Source organism: Neomonachus schauinslandi, chromosome 4 (assembly GCF_002201575.2).
Source record: "Neomonachus schauinslandi chromosome 4, ASM220157v2, whole genome shotgun sequence".
Classification (NCBI taxonomy): domain Eukaryota; kingdom Metazoa; phylum Chordata; class Mammalia; order Carnivora; family Phocidae; genus Neomonachus; species Neomonachus schauinslandi.
In genome coordinates this window covers 104,871,125-104,885,615 of record NC_058406.1, presented here as the reverse complement: position 1 = coordinate 104,885,615, position 14,491 = coordinate 104,871,125, and the positions used below count along the sequence as shown (strand labels likewise).

Genomic DNA, 14,491 nt, shown 5'->3' with positions numbered 1-14,491 from the left:
CCATACAACTCTCCTCCTCCCCATTTGAGCCCTTTCCTCCAAAAGCAAGGATCAGAGAAGAAAGAAGCCATACTGGCAAGAATTTGGATGTGAAGTTCTGAGTGTGGGCAGTTCCCAGGTCCTGATGGATTCTCCCAGGTGGGAAATGTGTGTATAGGTGAGCCCATGATACATTGTGGGTGGGGGTGAAATAATCCAGGTGACCTTCCAGGAGGTCTCTGTCAATTTTGCTATTCTATGCACCTGTGAGGTCTGTTTTTCATTCCTACTCCAGATTGTCCAAAAAAAAAAGGGAAAGGTAATCATCACAGGGATGGACGATGGTTGGGCAGTGGGGAGGAAAGAGCACACATCAAGTCAGACATCAGCCTTGGAATCAGCTTTATTCTGTATTTTACCTTCACCAGGGAGAAGAAAGCAATGAAGCTGGAGAGCAGACCAGCCTGCACCACACAGACACAAATCACATCTCTAAAGAATGTATGTGAAATTATAGGTCCCAAAGCAGACCAACCATCAAGCACAAAGATCAACCAGAACCCCAGACATCCCATCTCATCTGTCCTTATTGGCTGTTTGGATTCAATCATTTATATACTTTTGTTTCATTTTTAAAAGTGCAACATCTAACATTCCAATGTCCAATCATTTGCTGTTCCTTTTTAGGATGCACGGACAAAGCAACCCAATTTTTTATTTCTATAACACCACCAACTTCTTCTCAGTATCCATGGTGGTGGTGGTGGTGATCAGAGCAAAATCCATCAAAAGTCAGCATGTTTTGAGGCTCAAGTGAGAGGCTGAAGCTCTGAATGATGAATGGAAGCATCCTTGGCTGTTACACACTCAAGGCTGGATGAGTTCGTGCCCCATGGAAGCTGAACAACTGCACTATTCCTACAGTTGAAACCTTCTACTAGACTGCTGAGAACAATAATTATTCACAGAGATTGATGAAACACAGAGAGAAATGCCTTCAGAGACAACAGACCCAGTCCTGGAATACTGAAGAAACCGGGAGGCAAGAACAGGTGCACACAGAGGTACCCACAGGTGAAGGTTATCGTAGCCCGGGCTTGGGTTAGGTTTTCATCTGTTGGCCATCTTCTTGACCCCAGATGGCATTATGAGATGCTACTTTCCCTTGCCAGGGGGTAAGCACTTCTCCTGGACTTTCTGTGGACAAACTTCCACACATTTTGTCTGAGATAGCTCCTGACATGGCTCCACACACTGAGATGTGCATTGGTCTTGACCTTGCTGTGGGCAACTCTCTTGGTTCAACTCCTGGCACTGAGGAAGACATACCTCCTGAACTTGCACTGAGCACTTCTCTTGGCAGGGGTCCTGGCATGGGGGGAGGCACACCTCCTCAGCCTTTGTCTGGCACTGCTCTTGGGCCTTTTGAAGACATGGAGGAGGCACACATGGCTGCTTGCACTGCTGTTCATTAAAGGACATCCTAGGGTGGGTAACAGAACCTGAAACAAACATAAGATTTGAAATTAACTGCAGTAACAGTACCAGGCTGGGTACTGGGAGATGATGGGTTGGTAGAAGGAAATGGGGAGTGAATGATTATAAACCATAAGAACTTATTTGTTTGCTGTTTTTTATCCTTTTCTCTTTTCTATCCCTACTTCAGCTCCCTCTGACACCCATTTCCTAGGTGGGAATATTCTCATAGCTTGTGTATTGATACCCATAGCCCAATCATACCTGACACCCAGTTCTACCACAGGTTTTCCCTTCTCATCTCTTTGGCTAATCTTCTTGAAAATCAGGTATAAGAGACTAGACAGAATACACAGGATGGTGTGAGAGGCCCAAGAAATGGCAAACCACTAAAAATCAGTGGAAAGTACAGTCCGGTGGAGGAAGAGAACAGCCTCCTGAAGACAGAGAAGCAAGGGAGAGGGAGAGAGGGCACAGATGCCCCACTTACCTGTCTTCAACAAGACTCAACAAAGGATGTGGATTGCAAGGCCTAGCAAGGTAGGGACTTTTATATAGTGCCTGGTCCTGCCTCCTGCAGTAACTGACTGGCCACGTGGGTGATGTCCTAATTGTGGAGTCACCATAACGAGCTTCCTCTGAAATTGCCCATGGTTTGAGTCACTGCTTGGGATGCCTGTTAATCAGCCTCCGTTTGGGCCACTGGGTCCTCACCAGACCTCAGCAGGGAGGGGCTCCACTCAGATCTCTATCATTAGAAGTAGCAGCAAAAGAATGTTCATAAAACGTTATCTCAGTCTGTTAAACTGGGACTGGGTTCCTTATCTGCCCAAACTGGTTCAGGATGTGGTGAGAGATAAGATCCACCTTACTCATCTTGTCTTCACCCATGGGAAGACTTTATGCCTAAGACCTGGGGTCTGTCTGGATCAAGGGCATGTATGGGCCATTTCAAACATTTCCACTGATGTCTCTTCATTGACCCTGGAAAGTCACACTTCCAGACCCACGGAAGATGGCTTGTCCTAAGACCCCAAGCACACAAAGGACCTGGAGAGAGTGATTTTCCTACATAGAAGTCTTTAGAGAAATTTGAGTAATTTGTTACTCTTAGGTTGTGAAGTAGGGTGGAGGAAATGGGAGGGAGAAGGCAGGTAATCTTCATCTTCTCAACTTTGATTTATGACATTTCTAAAAGTGGAGTTACAGAGTTTTCACAGTGACCAAGAAAATAGGATGGAACAAGGTTGGTTTTCCTCCTTGTCTTCTGGAAAAACTTTTCTTAAAACTTAGGTCAATAAAAGCCACAGGGGATGAAAGGAAAAGTTTCAAAGAAAACACACCCAGTTTTCTCACTTCTGAGCCTCTGTGTGGGCTGCCACTTCTGTCTTGTGTGTCCTCTCTCTCTCTCTCTGTCTCTCTCTCTCTGTGACTTGTGAAACCCTAAACATTCTGCAAGGTTCCACTCAAATCTGCCTTGCAAGAGCCTTTGCTGATTACATCAAACCAGAAATGAATTCACCTCCTTCTGAACTCCCATAGCGTCTATTGTTGGTGCTGTTTATATGATATTTACTATAGTTATTAGGAATTCCAGTTATCTTATGTATAAGATCTTCTTACTACCTTGAGTTTTAGGTTCCTAAAGGGTAGGGGGCTAGTAAGTGGAAGATCAATGACCATTAATGGAGTGAATGCATTAATTAAGGAATAAAGAAAGTGAATGTAGGAGACAATTGGGAGTAGAGGAGGATCTCATGTATTGGAGGATGGGAAAACATTTGTTATAAAAGAAGCCCCTAGGCCATAAAGTGGTGGCCTTGTGCTTGTTTGCTAAAGTTGGTTGAACCCCAGGGACTTTAAAGATGATGGTGTCCCCCTTAACTTGAAGAAGTGTGTTTAGGTCATTTTCTAAATATAGTATTTGGCTAAAATCAGATGTTCCTTTAAAGGTTTATACAGTTTTTGGACACTTGATCCCCCAAATAGTTTTTAAAATGTGAGCTGGGGACAGACCAGGTGACATTTTGATCTTTAGGGATTGATGTAGCACCAGTGTAGTCACCATCAGTGTCTTGTAAGAGGCAGGTGCCAGTGGTGGACGTGGTCACAGGCTGGCTTCTGGGGGCTAGGTGAGAGTGGGCCTGGGTGGGATGAGGAGAGGGATTTGGAAGTCCCATGGTGTATCTGAAGGGACAAGGTCATTTGGAGACTCTGGGAATCAGGTGTAGGATTGGGGGGCTCTCCTCATTTTCCTTCTTCTCTTTTTACTTCTCTTTCCATTTCTCCTCTCCCTCTTCATCTTTTGTATAAAATGTTGTCTAAGAAACAAGGCAACCCTGTGGAGTCTTAGCAGACAAGAAATTCTCCATCACTGGGGTTATTCATTCATTCTTTCAGTCATTCATGACCCTGCTTTGAAGCGCTCCATAGTCTCATGGAGAAGATTGGCAGAGGTAAGCCCCCATACTCCAGAAGAAGGCCCCTTCATCAGTCTTGGATGGATGGAAGGTCCTGAAAGGCTTCTGGGGGAGGAGGATCTGTGTTGTGTTTTGCTGGGCAGTAGGAATTACCAGGCAAGGAGGATGGGCAATGGTGTTACAGGCAGCCTGGAAGAAGGAATGCTTGTTAGAGTCCTGCTGAGAGGAGAGTCTGAGGCTAATTCAGGAAAGTGGTGGGTGAGAAGCTGAGGGAGGGATACTGCTTGGTTGAGATTTCCAGAAGTTTTCTACAACAGGATGCATGAGCTGACCTTGCTTGTGCCACATGCATTTCTATGTCTTTGGCTGAGCCTCAGGAGGAGACCAAATAGGGATGTGCTGAACAATGGAGAAAGCAGGTCATGTTCTCATGGAGGAGGGTGAATGTAGTTAGGGAGAGGTCAGAGTTCAACTTCTCTCAAAGGACTCTCTCTCTCTGCCTCACAGTGAGCTGATGACAGTGAAGTGGGTCCAATGTAATTACAAGGGTCCTTTAATGTGGAAAAGGGGGCAGAAGAGCCAGTGTCACAGTGAGGTGATGTGAGAAAGATTTGACTGGCCATTGTTGCTTTTGAAGATGGAGACCATGTGCCAGGAATGTGGACAACCTTTAGAAACTGGGAATGGCAAGTGGACAGATTGTGCCCTAGCGCCTCCAGAAGGAGATATAGCCCTGTTGGCATTTTGATTTTATTTTTTTAAATTTTTTTAAAGATTTTATTTATTTATATCAGAGAGAGAGAATGCACAATCAGGGGAGACAGGCCGAGGGAAAGGGAGAAGCAGACTCCCCGCTGAGCAGGGAACCTGATGTGGGACTTGATCCCAGGACCCTGAGATCATGATCTGAGCCAAAGACAGACACTTAACCAACTGAGCCACTCAGGCACCCCCATTTTGATTTTAGCCCAGAAAGACCTATGTCAGACTTCTGACTTCCAGAACTCTAAGATAATATACTTCTGTCATTTTAGGCCACTAGAGTTATGATAACTTGTTACAGCAGCAATAGAAAATTAATACACCTTCTCAACACCTGAAGTTGTTGGGAAGTCTCATATGAAGACGTAAAATCCCACTTAGTGCTCCCTCATTTAAGTATCTACTCACTGGTCATGTCAACCCCTCAGTCAAAGACCAGCTCTTGGTGATGCATGGGAGAAGAACTGGGCCCAGGACCTCAACTGACCTGGGGTTGACTCAATTACAAAGAGTTTGTGTATCCTGGATAAGCTACTCAGCTTCTCAGACCCTCGATTTCCTCTTTTTGGGAAGGGATAACATTATTTCACAGATTCCTTGTGAGGAATAAATTCGAGAACATATGCACCAACACTTAGGACCATCAAGCTACTTACAGAATGTTAGTGCCATCTGACTCTGTTCAGGACTCAGCTCCCTCATGAAGCCTTCCTGATTCTCTCAGTTCTTATTCCATCTCCTTTACTCTGTCCCCCTGGGGTTCCATCTTTTCTTATGCTTTTCTACTCACTGGGATGTAGTAGACAGTGTACTGCACAGAGGCCCAGAGATCTGGCTCTGTCCCTAACAAGATATGTGACCTTAGGCAAGCCTCTGACCCTTTCTGCCCTCACTTTTCATCATCATTAAAATAGGAAAGGTAGCCTAGGAGTCAAGCTAGGTCCATTAAAGCTTTGACATTGTGTGATACTCATGAATGATTAGCCTGGGCATCTATATGACTTTGTAAGTACATGGATGCATGTCTGTGTGGTGGGGCAGGAATGGGGTGATGTGGGGGGGGGTGCTTTTCCTCCTTGATTAGGTTATAATTTATAATCCACCTAGTCTTATGTCTTCTGTGGGTGGCAGTGGCCCAGCCAGGTGATTGAGTGACCTTAGGTGGCCTATATTTTCCTAGATACAGAGTGGGACTATTTGTGGTCCAAGTCCTCAAAAATCAACCTTAGTGGCCCAGTATCTGGGGTTGTGGCCTGGACAGCTTTGGGGAGATTGTTCCATCCTACAACTTAAGATGAGGTGCCTAAATAGTTTCCTTAACCATCCCCAGCCCTACAGGGAGACTGGGGCTAATCTGATTGAATTCCATCTAAGATTTAAGATTTTAAATTTCTGCAGCTATCATTATTGGGAGCCAGGGTGTAATTATACAGGGTCATCAGAAGAGAGTCAGGTGTGTGCAGGACATGCTTCCCCCCCCCCCCCATTCCCATCAAATAACCATCTCCTTTGTTCAGATCATAAAACTTCCCAGACTCTTCTGATTCACTCGGCTGGTCCGTCTGCATATTATAGGGCAGTGGCTCTGATAAAGCTGAATGGTGCAGAATGTGGCTCACCCCGTTCCCTGGGAGCAGGTGCCACTAGAGAGCTTGTGGGCTCCTTTGGGAGAGTCCACTACCCCCTCACTTCCCTGCCTCCAGTAATGCCCGCATAGGGCTGTAGGAGGGGCTGTGAGTCACAGGCCACTGTGCCCAGAGGGGACATGACAGGCCACCTGATTCTTCTTCCTTGTTTCAGCCCAACACGTGCTTTAAATAGGAGGCACTAAATTATTTATCAACTGCATTTTTTTAAGTTGAGGCAAATGAGGTACAAGAGTGTTGAGGGCCTACTTCAAGATCATGTGGTGAGCTCATGTCTGGACCAGGCAATGGCCCATGTAAAAACATTTAGGACACTACTGTATTGGGGATTCTTTACAAACTTTAGGGAGGCAAAAAAAGATGCAGAACAGCCAGTGGTTCTTAGTAGTATTGAGGTGATGAGGAATATACACAGATACACATCTTCACCCTCAGGAGGTTCATGGCACCCAGGTTAAAGACCACTGACATAGGAAATGGGGAGAAGTATATTCCCAAATTGTTTAGGCTGATATTGGTCTTCAGTCCTTTTCCCCTTTTGTCCTGCCTCATCGTGGCCTAAGTTGGGATTAAAAATCCTAGACTCTTCCAGCAACCAACTCAGTGTGATGTAAGTAAGATGCTTCCCTCTCTGGAGCTGGGTTTCCTCACCCAGACAACTGAGACACTGGGCACATTGTGTGCCACATCCGGCACTTATACTCAGTGCTGCAAAAGTCACATCTGGCTCCTACAGTGATTTGTGGGCTCTGGGGCCCAGTCTGGGAATGGGGTGGGGGGAATGGCCCTATAAATCTACTTGTCTTCAAAGATATTTGCGTTCCTTTCCTTTAACTCTCTCTTTCCTTCTCAAGCCTGCTGCATCACACAGCCTGATGGAAGAACAACACATGGGCCATAGCAGATGGGGGTGAGGACTCCAAGCGCTGACCAGGTTCTTGAGTGCCTTTGTGTCCTGGCTTTCTAAGTTCAGTTTCCCATGCCAGGGGCTTTGTATATACCATCTCACTGGTCAGTCCTCTCCACAACTCAGTGAGAATTTTCTTCTCATTCTTCAAGGGAAGAAACAGACCACTTCTCCCACTGAGGTGACACAATTGGCCTGGGCCTCACAGCTGAGTGTAAAGCTCACTTTGAATCCACATCTTTGTGATGACAAGACATTTCCCTTTACCATACTACCTTCCAAAGTGAGAAATCTGCTCGGAGGCAGGCTGCGCTTCCCAGGTGAGGCTGGGGGGAAAGCTGGCAGGATCTGTATCTTGTAACCTAACGGAAAAGTGACCAATTCCAGGGATGCCTTTTTCTCAGTCACAGGCCAGCCACATTCAGCCCTGTCCCCCTCTCCTACCTCTGAATTCTGGGAATGACACATGTGGCGAGGGTAAGGAACACAGTAGCCAGGCCTCAGCCCAGAGCAATCCCTTCCTCTTTGGAAAAGTGCATCCAAAGCCACTGAACATGCACTCATTTATTGTTACTGAATGTCTGCTCTGTGTGCCAGTCTATTCTCAAAGAACTTACAGCCCAGTGTAAACAGATGGACAGACTATGGTGGGATAAGCGTTACAGGAGAAAGGCATGGATGTTTTGAGATCATAGAAAGGGCCATCTGACCAGCCTGCAGGGGGCAGTGGGGGAAGCTTTCCAGAGCAGGTGACCCCTGAGTTGGGTTCAGAGGGAGATGAAGACTGGCCCAAGCGAACCATTCAGAGGAGGACTCAATGGAAAGAGGAAGAATGATAGAGGACAGACAAGTGTAAAGTCACGCAGGCCAGAAACTCTCTGCCATGCCAGGAAGTGCCAGCGTTTACCTGTTGCTGGGATGCAGTTCTAGAAGGAGAGAGAAGTGGCCAGGTAAAGCCAGACAAGAAGGTAGGGGCTAGCTGTGGAAGACTTTTGCATGACTGGTCAAGTCAATTCAAGCTGTTTAGGCAAAAAGGAATATTTTAAGGGTTTTAAGCAAGGGAGTGACATGTTTAGATTTGGACTTTAGCCAGCCAGCCTTGGCCGCCTTACACTGGAGGAAGGACTAGAAGGTGAACTTGGGACCTCAGAAGCCAGTTAGGAGGTTCTTGGTGGTGTAGGTGAGAAACTATTGGGGTGTTTCTGGTGGGAAAAGCACAAATCCTCAGTCTGAGCATCATTTCCTTTGAGCCTGGGAGGGAGCACAGAGCTCTGTAGGTAAGACATCACAGGTTTTATGCACCTGGTGCAGCTGAAAATACCCTGCTATGCATTTTATGATCAATTTGTATCTTAGCATCTTTATATATTTGGCAATTGACTTACTGTATTTACCCACCTGTTTCTTTGCTGAGAATCAACAGCTGTGGCACAGAAGCAGTTATGACTTGCCATTGTCAATAAAGCCTCCCAGGATGTGCCTGTGCTCGAGTCCCTGGCTGGAATATTTGGTCATGTGGAAGCAAGACAGGGAAATAGGACAGGTTTGGTAACTGGCTCCTTGCTGCCATCTCCCCAGCTGCCATTTGCATGTGGAGGACACATGAAAGTGAGTTCTATGGTGCCTTCCAGCTTCAGAGCTTCAAAGCAAGACATCCCTGTGATTGTGTGCCAGCCCTTTCATAGAGCACTGACCCAGCTCACAGCACCACCCCCAGCCGGCCTGGTCTGGGAGGACTTACAAGTCCTTTTGCAAGGCCAGCTGTACAGTGCCTGCTTCTCAAGAAACCGTGATGCAAGGGGGTCTATGGTAGAGTCTCTTCTTACAGGTTTTCCATGAAAGGAGAGGTTTGGTCCTGCCCTATCACAGTATCTGTGAGACATCAAGATGAACACCTCACAGGTTCCCGTGGTGCCGTTCTTCAGGTGTTGTTTATTTATTTATACAACCCTCTACCATTTGGGGCAGGGCCCTGGTGACTGCCCCTGGGGCTGGGAGTAATTATGGCATTCTGCAAGCAGGTAGCACACTCATCACGTTCTAGCCGTCTTCCCTGGCATTGCCTTTGATCCTGCTTTTTGCTGGGAAAGTAGCCATTAAGAGATGTGTATCTTTGGTTTCATTTACATGAGAAAAAAGAGAACTAAATTGGCAAATGGATGTTTTCATGTTCTCAGAGATCGCCTCCACCCAGTCTGTGTCCAGAGTCCTCAGAGCCACCCAGGAGAGCACCAGTCCCTGACCCACACTGCCATAGAGCCACTGGAGGCCTGGGACTGAGACCCTACCCTTCAGAGGAAGGCACCCAAGGTGTGCACTCGGGTTTAGGAAGATGTTCTTCCTTCTTTTCCTTTTATTTATTTATTTATTTATTTAGTTAGTTAGTTAGTTAGTTAGTTCATTAAGCAAATGAAAGGACTTTGGTGGGTTTCTGAAGTATTCATGATTATATAATTTTTTTTCTATTCCATGAGAAATAAAAACTTATTTATGAATCTAAAGACTAGTGAGAATAAAAATACTCCACAGGTTACCCATAACTCCATTGTCCTAAAATATCTAGAATGTTGACAAATTTCCTTCTATCATCATCATCATTATTCATAGAAGTTTTTGGTTAAACATAATTGCTTTTATGCTATACATCCAATTGGGGCCTTGCTTTTTTCCCCTTTAATACATTTTAGTAATTGCACAATGCTTCATCAAGTAATAGATCCAAGTGTATTTATCAAAATTTCTGTTAGATATTTAAATTATTTCTAAGTCACACTGTGATAATCAGCTTTACATAGCTTTTCTTTTTTCCATTTTGGAATTATTTTTCTTTGCACAGATTCTGAGACGTGGGACAACTGGGTCCCAGGATTGAATCATTTTATGCTTCTGATACATTTTCCATATTCCTCAAATTCTTTCCTAAAAGGATTTTTGTCTGTTTATGCTCTCATCAAGAGTGGCACACTCTAGCACTGGGATTCTCAGATTTATTATTTAAAAGTGATCATTAAATAGTTGGAAGAGGCTGTCACATTATAGTGCTATTTCCTCTCTCTCTTTCCTTCTCCATCTTTTCTCCCTCCCTCGTGATTTCTACTGAGGCTCAAGAGTTGTCCATCTTTTATCAACAGTTGACCACAGGGCCCTAATGCCCTAACCTAGGCTTCCAGAAGTTCCCAGCATCCAGGAGGCACCTCTCTGCAGGGCCTCTGAGACGCTAAGGCCTCTTCATATCAGAGAAGTTAGTAGTCTTCACATCTGGAAAATGAGGGGTTGCATGCCTAAAAGCCTTGTTTAGCTCTCATGTCCTAAAAGTCTGCTTCTGCAACCACCTAATTATATGACCTGGTCTGGTGGGAGTCCCATGTGTCTTGGGCATATTTTAGGCTACCTGTTCTTACTGCACCTTTGTGGTCCTATACCAGCTTCTAGACTAAGAAGGATGGAAAGCTGTTTGTGTGCCATGATTCCATAAGGAGCCAACCCAGATTTGGCTTCTCTCATTTCCTCTTACTGTGACAGCAGAGAACCCTAAGCCTAGTTCCACTTGAATGTTGTGGGTTGTAATGACAAACTAGTTTGGTCTGTGTGGCAAAGCTCTCTTATCCACTTGGCCACAGGGGTAAGTTCATGTACTCCTGGGCATTCAGGTTTCTTTCCCAGAAGTAATCAGAGCATCTCAAGTTCAACTCATCAACAAGCTGGTTTTGCACCTGGCCAAGGACCTCACCACGTGGAGGTGGTCCTAGGAGGGGAGGAGACCCACCCTGAAGATGTGTAGAGACTGGTGGAAGATGAGGGAGATTGAAATGGTGACCACGCTCCCAGGCCCTGACACCCCATTTCCTACACTTCTAATTCTATGCCCCCTTCCCATTTTAATACCCTTCCCAGCAAAATGAACTGATACAGTCCCTTTTGTGAGTTAAGCAAAGTTGATGTGGACTTTCCCTAGCCACTTGTAAATAATCCCCACTTAACATAGCAGCTGTGAATACTTTTCCCGTTCATTCCTAATTGAGATGCTTTCAGATTTATCCTATCTTTTGTGTGAAGTTTTCCTTTTGAAATTTTGTAGATTCACAGGAGGTTGCCCTAATAGAGATCCCATGCACCCTTCATTGGAATTCTCTTCGTGGTGACATGCTACATAATTATGGTTCAGTATCCAAACCAGCCAGCTGACATTAGTGTAATGCACAACTTCAATTTTTTTTATTATTTTTTTTAAGATTTATTTATTTCTTAGAGTGAGCACGAGTGGGGGAGGGGCAGAGGGCGAGGGTGCGAATGTCAAGCAGACTCCCCATTGAGTGCAGAGCCCGATGATGTTGGGCTCAATCTCATGACGCTGACATCATGAAGCTGAAACCAAGAGTCAGAGGTTCAACTGACTGAGCCACCCAGGTACTGCTGTTTTTTATTTTTTAAAAGAGTGCCTAGCTGTGCTTATAGGTATAGGTTAGAACCTAAATATTGCACCTGGTGAGGAAGAAAGGCACGGGACAATTATGTTCAGGTGTGACATGTGAAACCTGGGCAGGTGCTCTTTGAGTGCTGGCTATGTTCCAGTAAATCAGGCACTGGACACATGTTACCTCCTAAGCCTCATGACAACCCTGTAAGCCCACTGCTAGCATCAGGATTCCTTTTACAGAGAGCAGGAAACCAAAGCTTAGAGCAGAGCTAGAGTTTAAGCCCACACAGCCTGTTTTCAGAGTGTTCTGCCTGAGCATTATGCAGTGTGATTAACAGCGGAGGATAGAGTTTTTCCTAAGCCTTTCTGGACTGGGCCTTTACTCAACATCCCACTCTTCTTTCCCCCTTTTGCCCTCTTCCTCTGTCATGGCCACTTGGGCTCCTGAGGTGAACCACTGTTAACAGCCATATTTATGGCTCTCTCAGTCTGCATTCCCTGGATGCACCCCTCAGGAGATGCCACACCCCTGTATGTAGCAGGTGGGGCCAGAGGGGAGGCTGTCTTCAAAAATTGTTGATTGTAGCGTGCCACGGTTCTGGCCTCACTCTCTAGGATTGCTTCTTGGTGGTTTAGTGCTGGAAAACAACAACAACAACAACAAAAAAAACCCAAACTGCCAAAACAAAAACAGGAGAAGAGAGCCTTGCACAGCAGAGGAACACGTTTACTTGTCAGTTCATGGCTTCAGCTTTCAGCACAAGATGGTGAACATGGTAGAGTTGTTGGAGGTAGTGGGTTGAGTGGTACCCATGTGCCTCACTCTGGGGGTGGGCAGGGAGGTGGGCATTTAGGAGGACAGGGCTTGGAACAGGGCTTGGGGGGACAGGGAGCTGGGCATGGAGGAGGGCATGGTGGGGGGCACGGTGGGGGGCACAGTGATGGAAACGGTGGACACTTTGGTGGTGCTGGGCACTTTTCCCGGGGGCACTTTTCAGAGCACCGTTGCAGCAGCTTCTTTAAACAGCTGGGCTGGCATTTGGCTTCACACTTTTGTTCACACCTGGGATCACAGTTCTTGGGCTCATTCTTGGGTTCACTAGATTTGTTTTTATCATTGCTCGACATTCTTTGATTTTCTGGGCCCTATAAAGAAACATGCAACAGGTCATATGTGGGAGACCACACTGCAAGGTGGGAGAGGACCAGCAAGGCTTCCTACTCACACCTCCTGCCCATCTTTGCTTTTATGAAAAACTTTCCTGGGATGGTTCGGGCTCTAGACCAAATTCTCATGTAAGGGCTGTCCTCTTGTCCTTGGAGTGGATTGGTGACAACGTTTCTTGGTCTCTTCACACTTACCCTGCTTTTTGTTCACTTACACTTGTCTTAATTCCATATCCCCCAGCAGGAGTTTTCAACCGAGGGTCCGGGAATTGCCCGCCCCCCCCATGATAAAACCATATTTAATCATATGTTATCAATATAATTGGTATCTTTTGCAACTCCATGTCTTTTAATTAATTCATTTAAGTACATTGTTCTGAAGTTATGAATTTGGTCAGACTGATAAAGGCATCCATGCCACAACAAGGGTTTTAAGAATTCCTGCAGGGTTACCTCCCTAACCCTCTGGAGATGGAATGAGAGGGTATATTAGTGGGTTTAGGGACTCAGGACACTTCTTTCATTCCTGTGTCCTCCCTACACCCTCAGAGCCTTGAGAATTGCTTTCTTCACTTGAAAACTGGGGATGGGAAGCTAATTGAATCTCTACCATGGCTGGACTCCCATAGGTCACTCTGTGACTCCTCCCCATGATTAGGGTAAGGGAAGAACTCAGGAGAGGAGGAGATGAACTGGGAAATTCTAATTCCTCTGAAAATATGAATTTGAGATCCACAAAATATGATTTTAAGGAAGAATATTTTTCCTCCTCTGTTAAGTTTTGCCCTGAGTTAGGTCTTCTGTGGATGATTTGACTTCTAGATATGAACAGGGCTTCTCAGTCCCTGACAATGCTTGCAAGTTGTATCTAACTGGCACTCCTTTAATTTCCTTTAACAATATAAAAGTAAAAGTTTATCTAATTTAGTTTTAAAAGCAATATGGCTCCCTGGAGAAATAAATCATTAAGTTAAACTCCAAAATTGTTACGAATCTCTTTCAAATGAGGCATAGCCCAGTTCTTGTTACTGAAAATGAAAGGAAGCTTTCATTCAAAAATAGCCATCATCTCAACCCTGTTCAATGCCTGGGGTACTTTAAGTCACTCTTAGGAAAGGAGAGGAAAAAGGGCATTTGCAGTTGTCCAAATGCAACTCACCCCTTTGTGTTGGTAGTGAACTTGACAAGTAGTCGAGTGAGATGGATGGTATTGCTGTGTGTGAGAAGGTGGATTTTCCCTCTGGTTCCCCTGCCTAGCTCTGAGGAAGCCAAGGGTGGGGGGTGGGGAAGGGGAGCCCCACTTGTGACCTCATCACTGCATCATCAGGTGTCAATTGTTGTGTGACTCCAGAGCTCCCAGCTCAACTCAAGCCCTTGAGAATAAACTGTGCTTAATCACCCCCCTTTGCTGTCCTGTTCCCTCTCAGGGTCACTCAAAATTCATGCTGGTGAAATCAGACCATGATGAAGGTTACTGAACTCTAAGGATAGGGAGGTTCATTGTTGCTAGGAGCAGAAAAGCTCTGTTTACATGTGGTCTCTCTTTCCCCCCAAATTTTAACTCCTTTGAACTTGCCCCTTCTCCACCTTTCTAGGAGAGCTTCCCAGATTGCTCACAGCCATTTTGATTCTCTTCTCCCTATTTTTCTAATATCAGATTCTGAAACCTCTTTTTACCACTCCACACAACCTAGCCAAAGTCCAGGGATTATTTTAG

At 45.5% G+C, this 14,491-nt stretch overlaps 2 protein-coding genes across 2 annotated transcripts; both read right to left on the bottom strand.

The window, feature by feature from the left end:
- Nucleotides 1-364: 364 nt before the first annotated feature.
- PRR9 (proline rich 9) lies at nucleotides 365-1,979 on the bottom strand. Its single transcript, XM_021687981.1, has 2 exons — nucleotides 1,946-1,979; nucleotides 365-1,481 (listed from the first exon to the last, which is right to left on the bottom strand). The coding sequence occupies exon 2, from the start codon at nucleotides 1,459-1,461 to the stop codon at nucleotides 1,135-1,137; it is 327 nt and encodes a 108-aa protein (XP_021543656.1). The 5' UTR covers nucleotides 1,462-1,481; nucleotides 1,946-1,979; the 3' UTR covers nucleotides 365-1,134.
- A 10,334-nt stretch (nucleotides 1,980-12,313) lies between these two features.
- Nucleotides 12,314-14,034, bottom strand: LOC110578486 (late cornified envelope-like proline-rich protein 1). Its single transcript, XM_021687982.1, has 2 exons — nucleotides 13,934-14,034; nucleotides 12,314-12,753 (listed from the first exon to the last, which is right to left on the bottom strand). Exon 2 carries the CDS (start codon nucleotides 12,733-12,735, stop codon nucleotides 12,427-12,429), a length of 309 nt encoding a protein of 102 aa, XP_021543657.1. The 5' UTR covers nucleotides 12,736-12,753; nucleotides 13,934-14,034; the 3' UTR covers nucleotides 12,314-12,426.
- Between the last annotated feature and the right edge of the window lie 457 nt (nucleotides 14,035-14,491).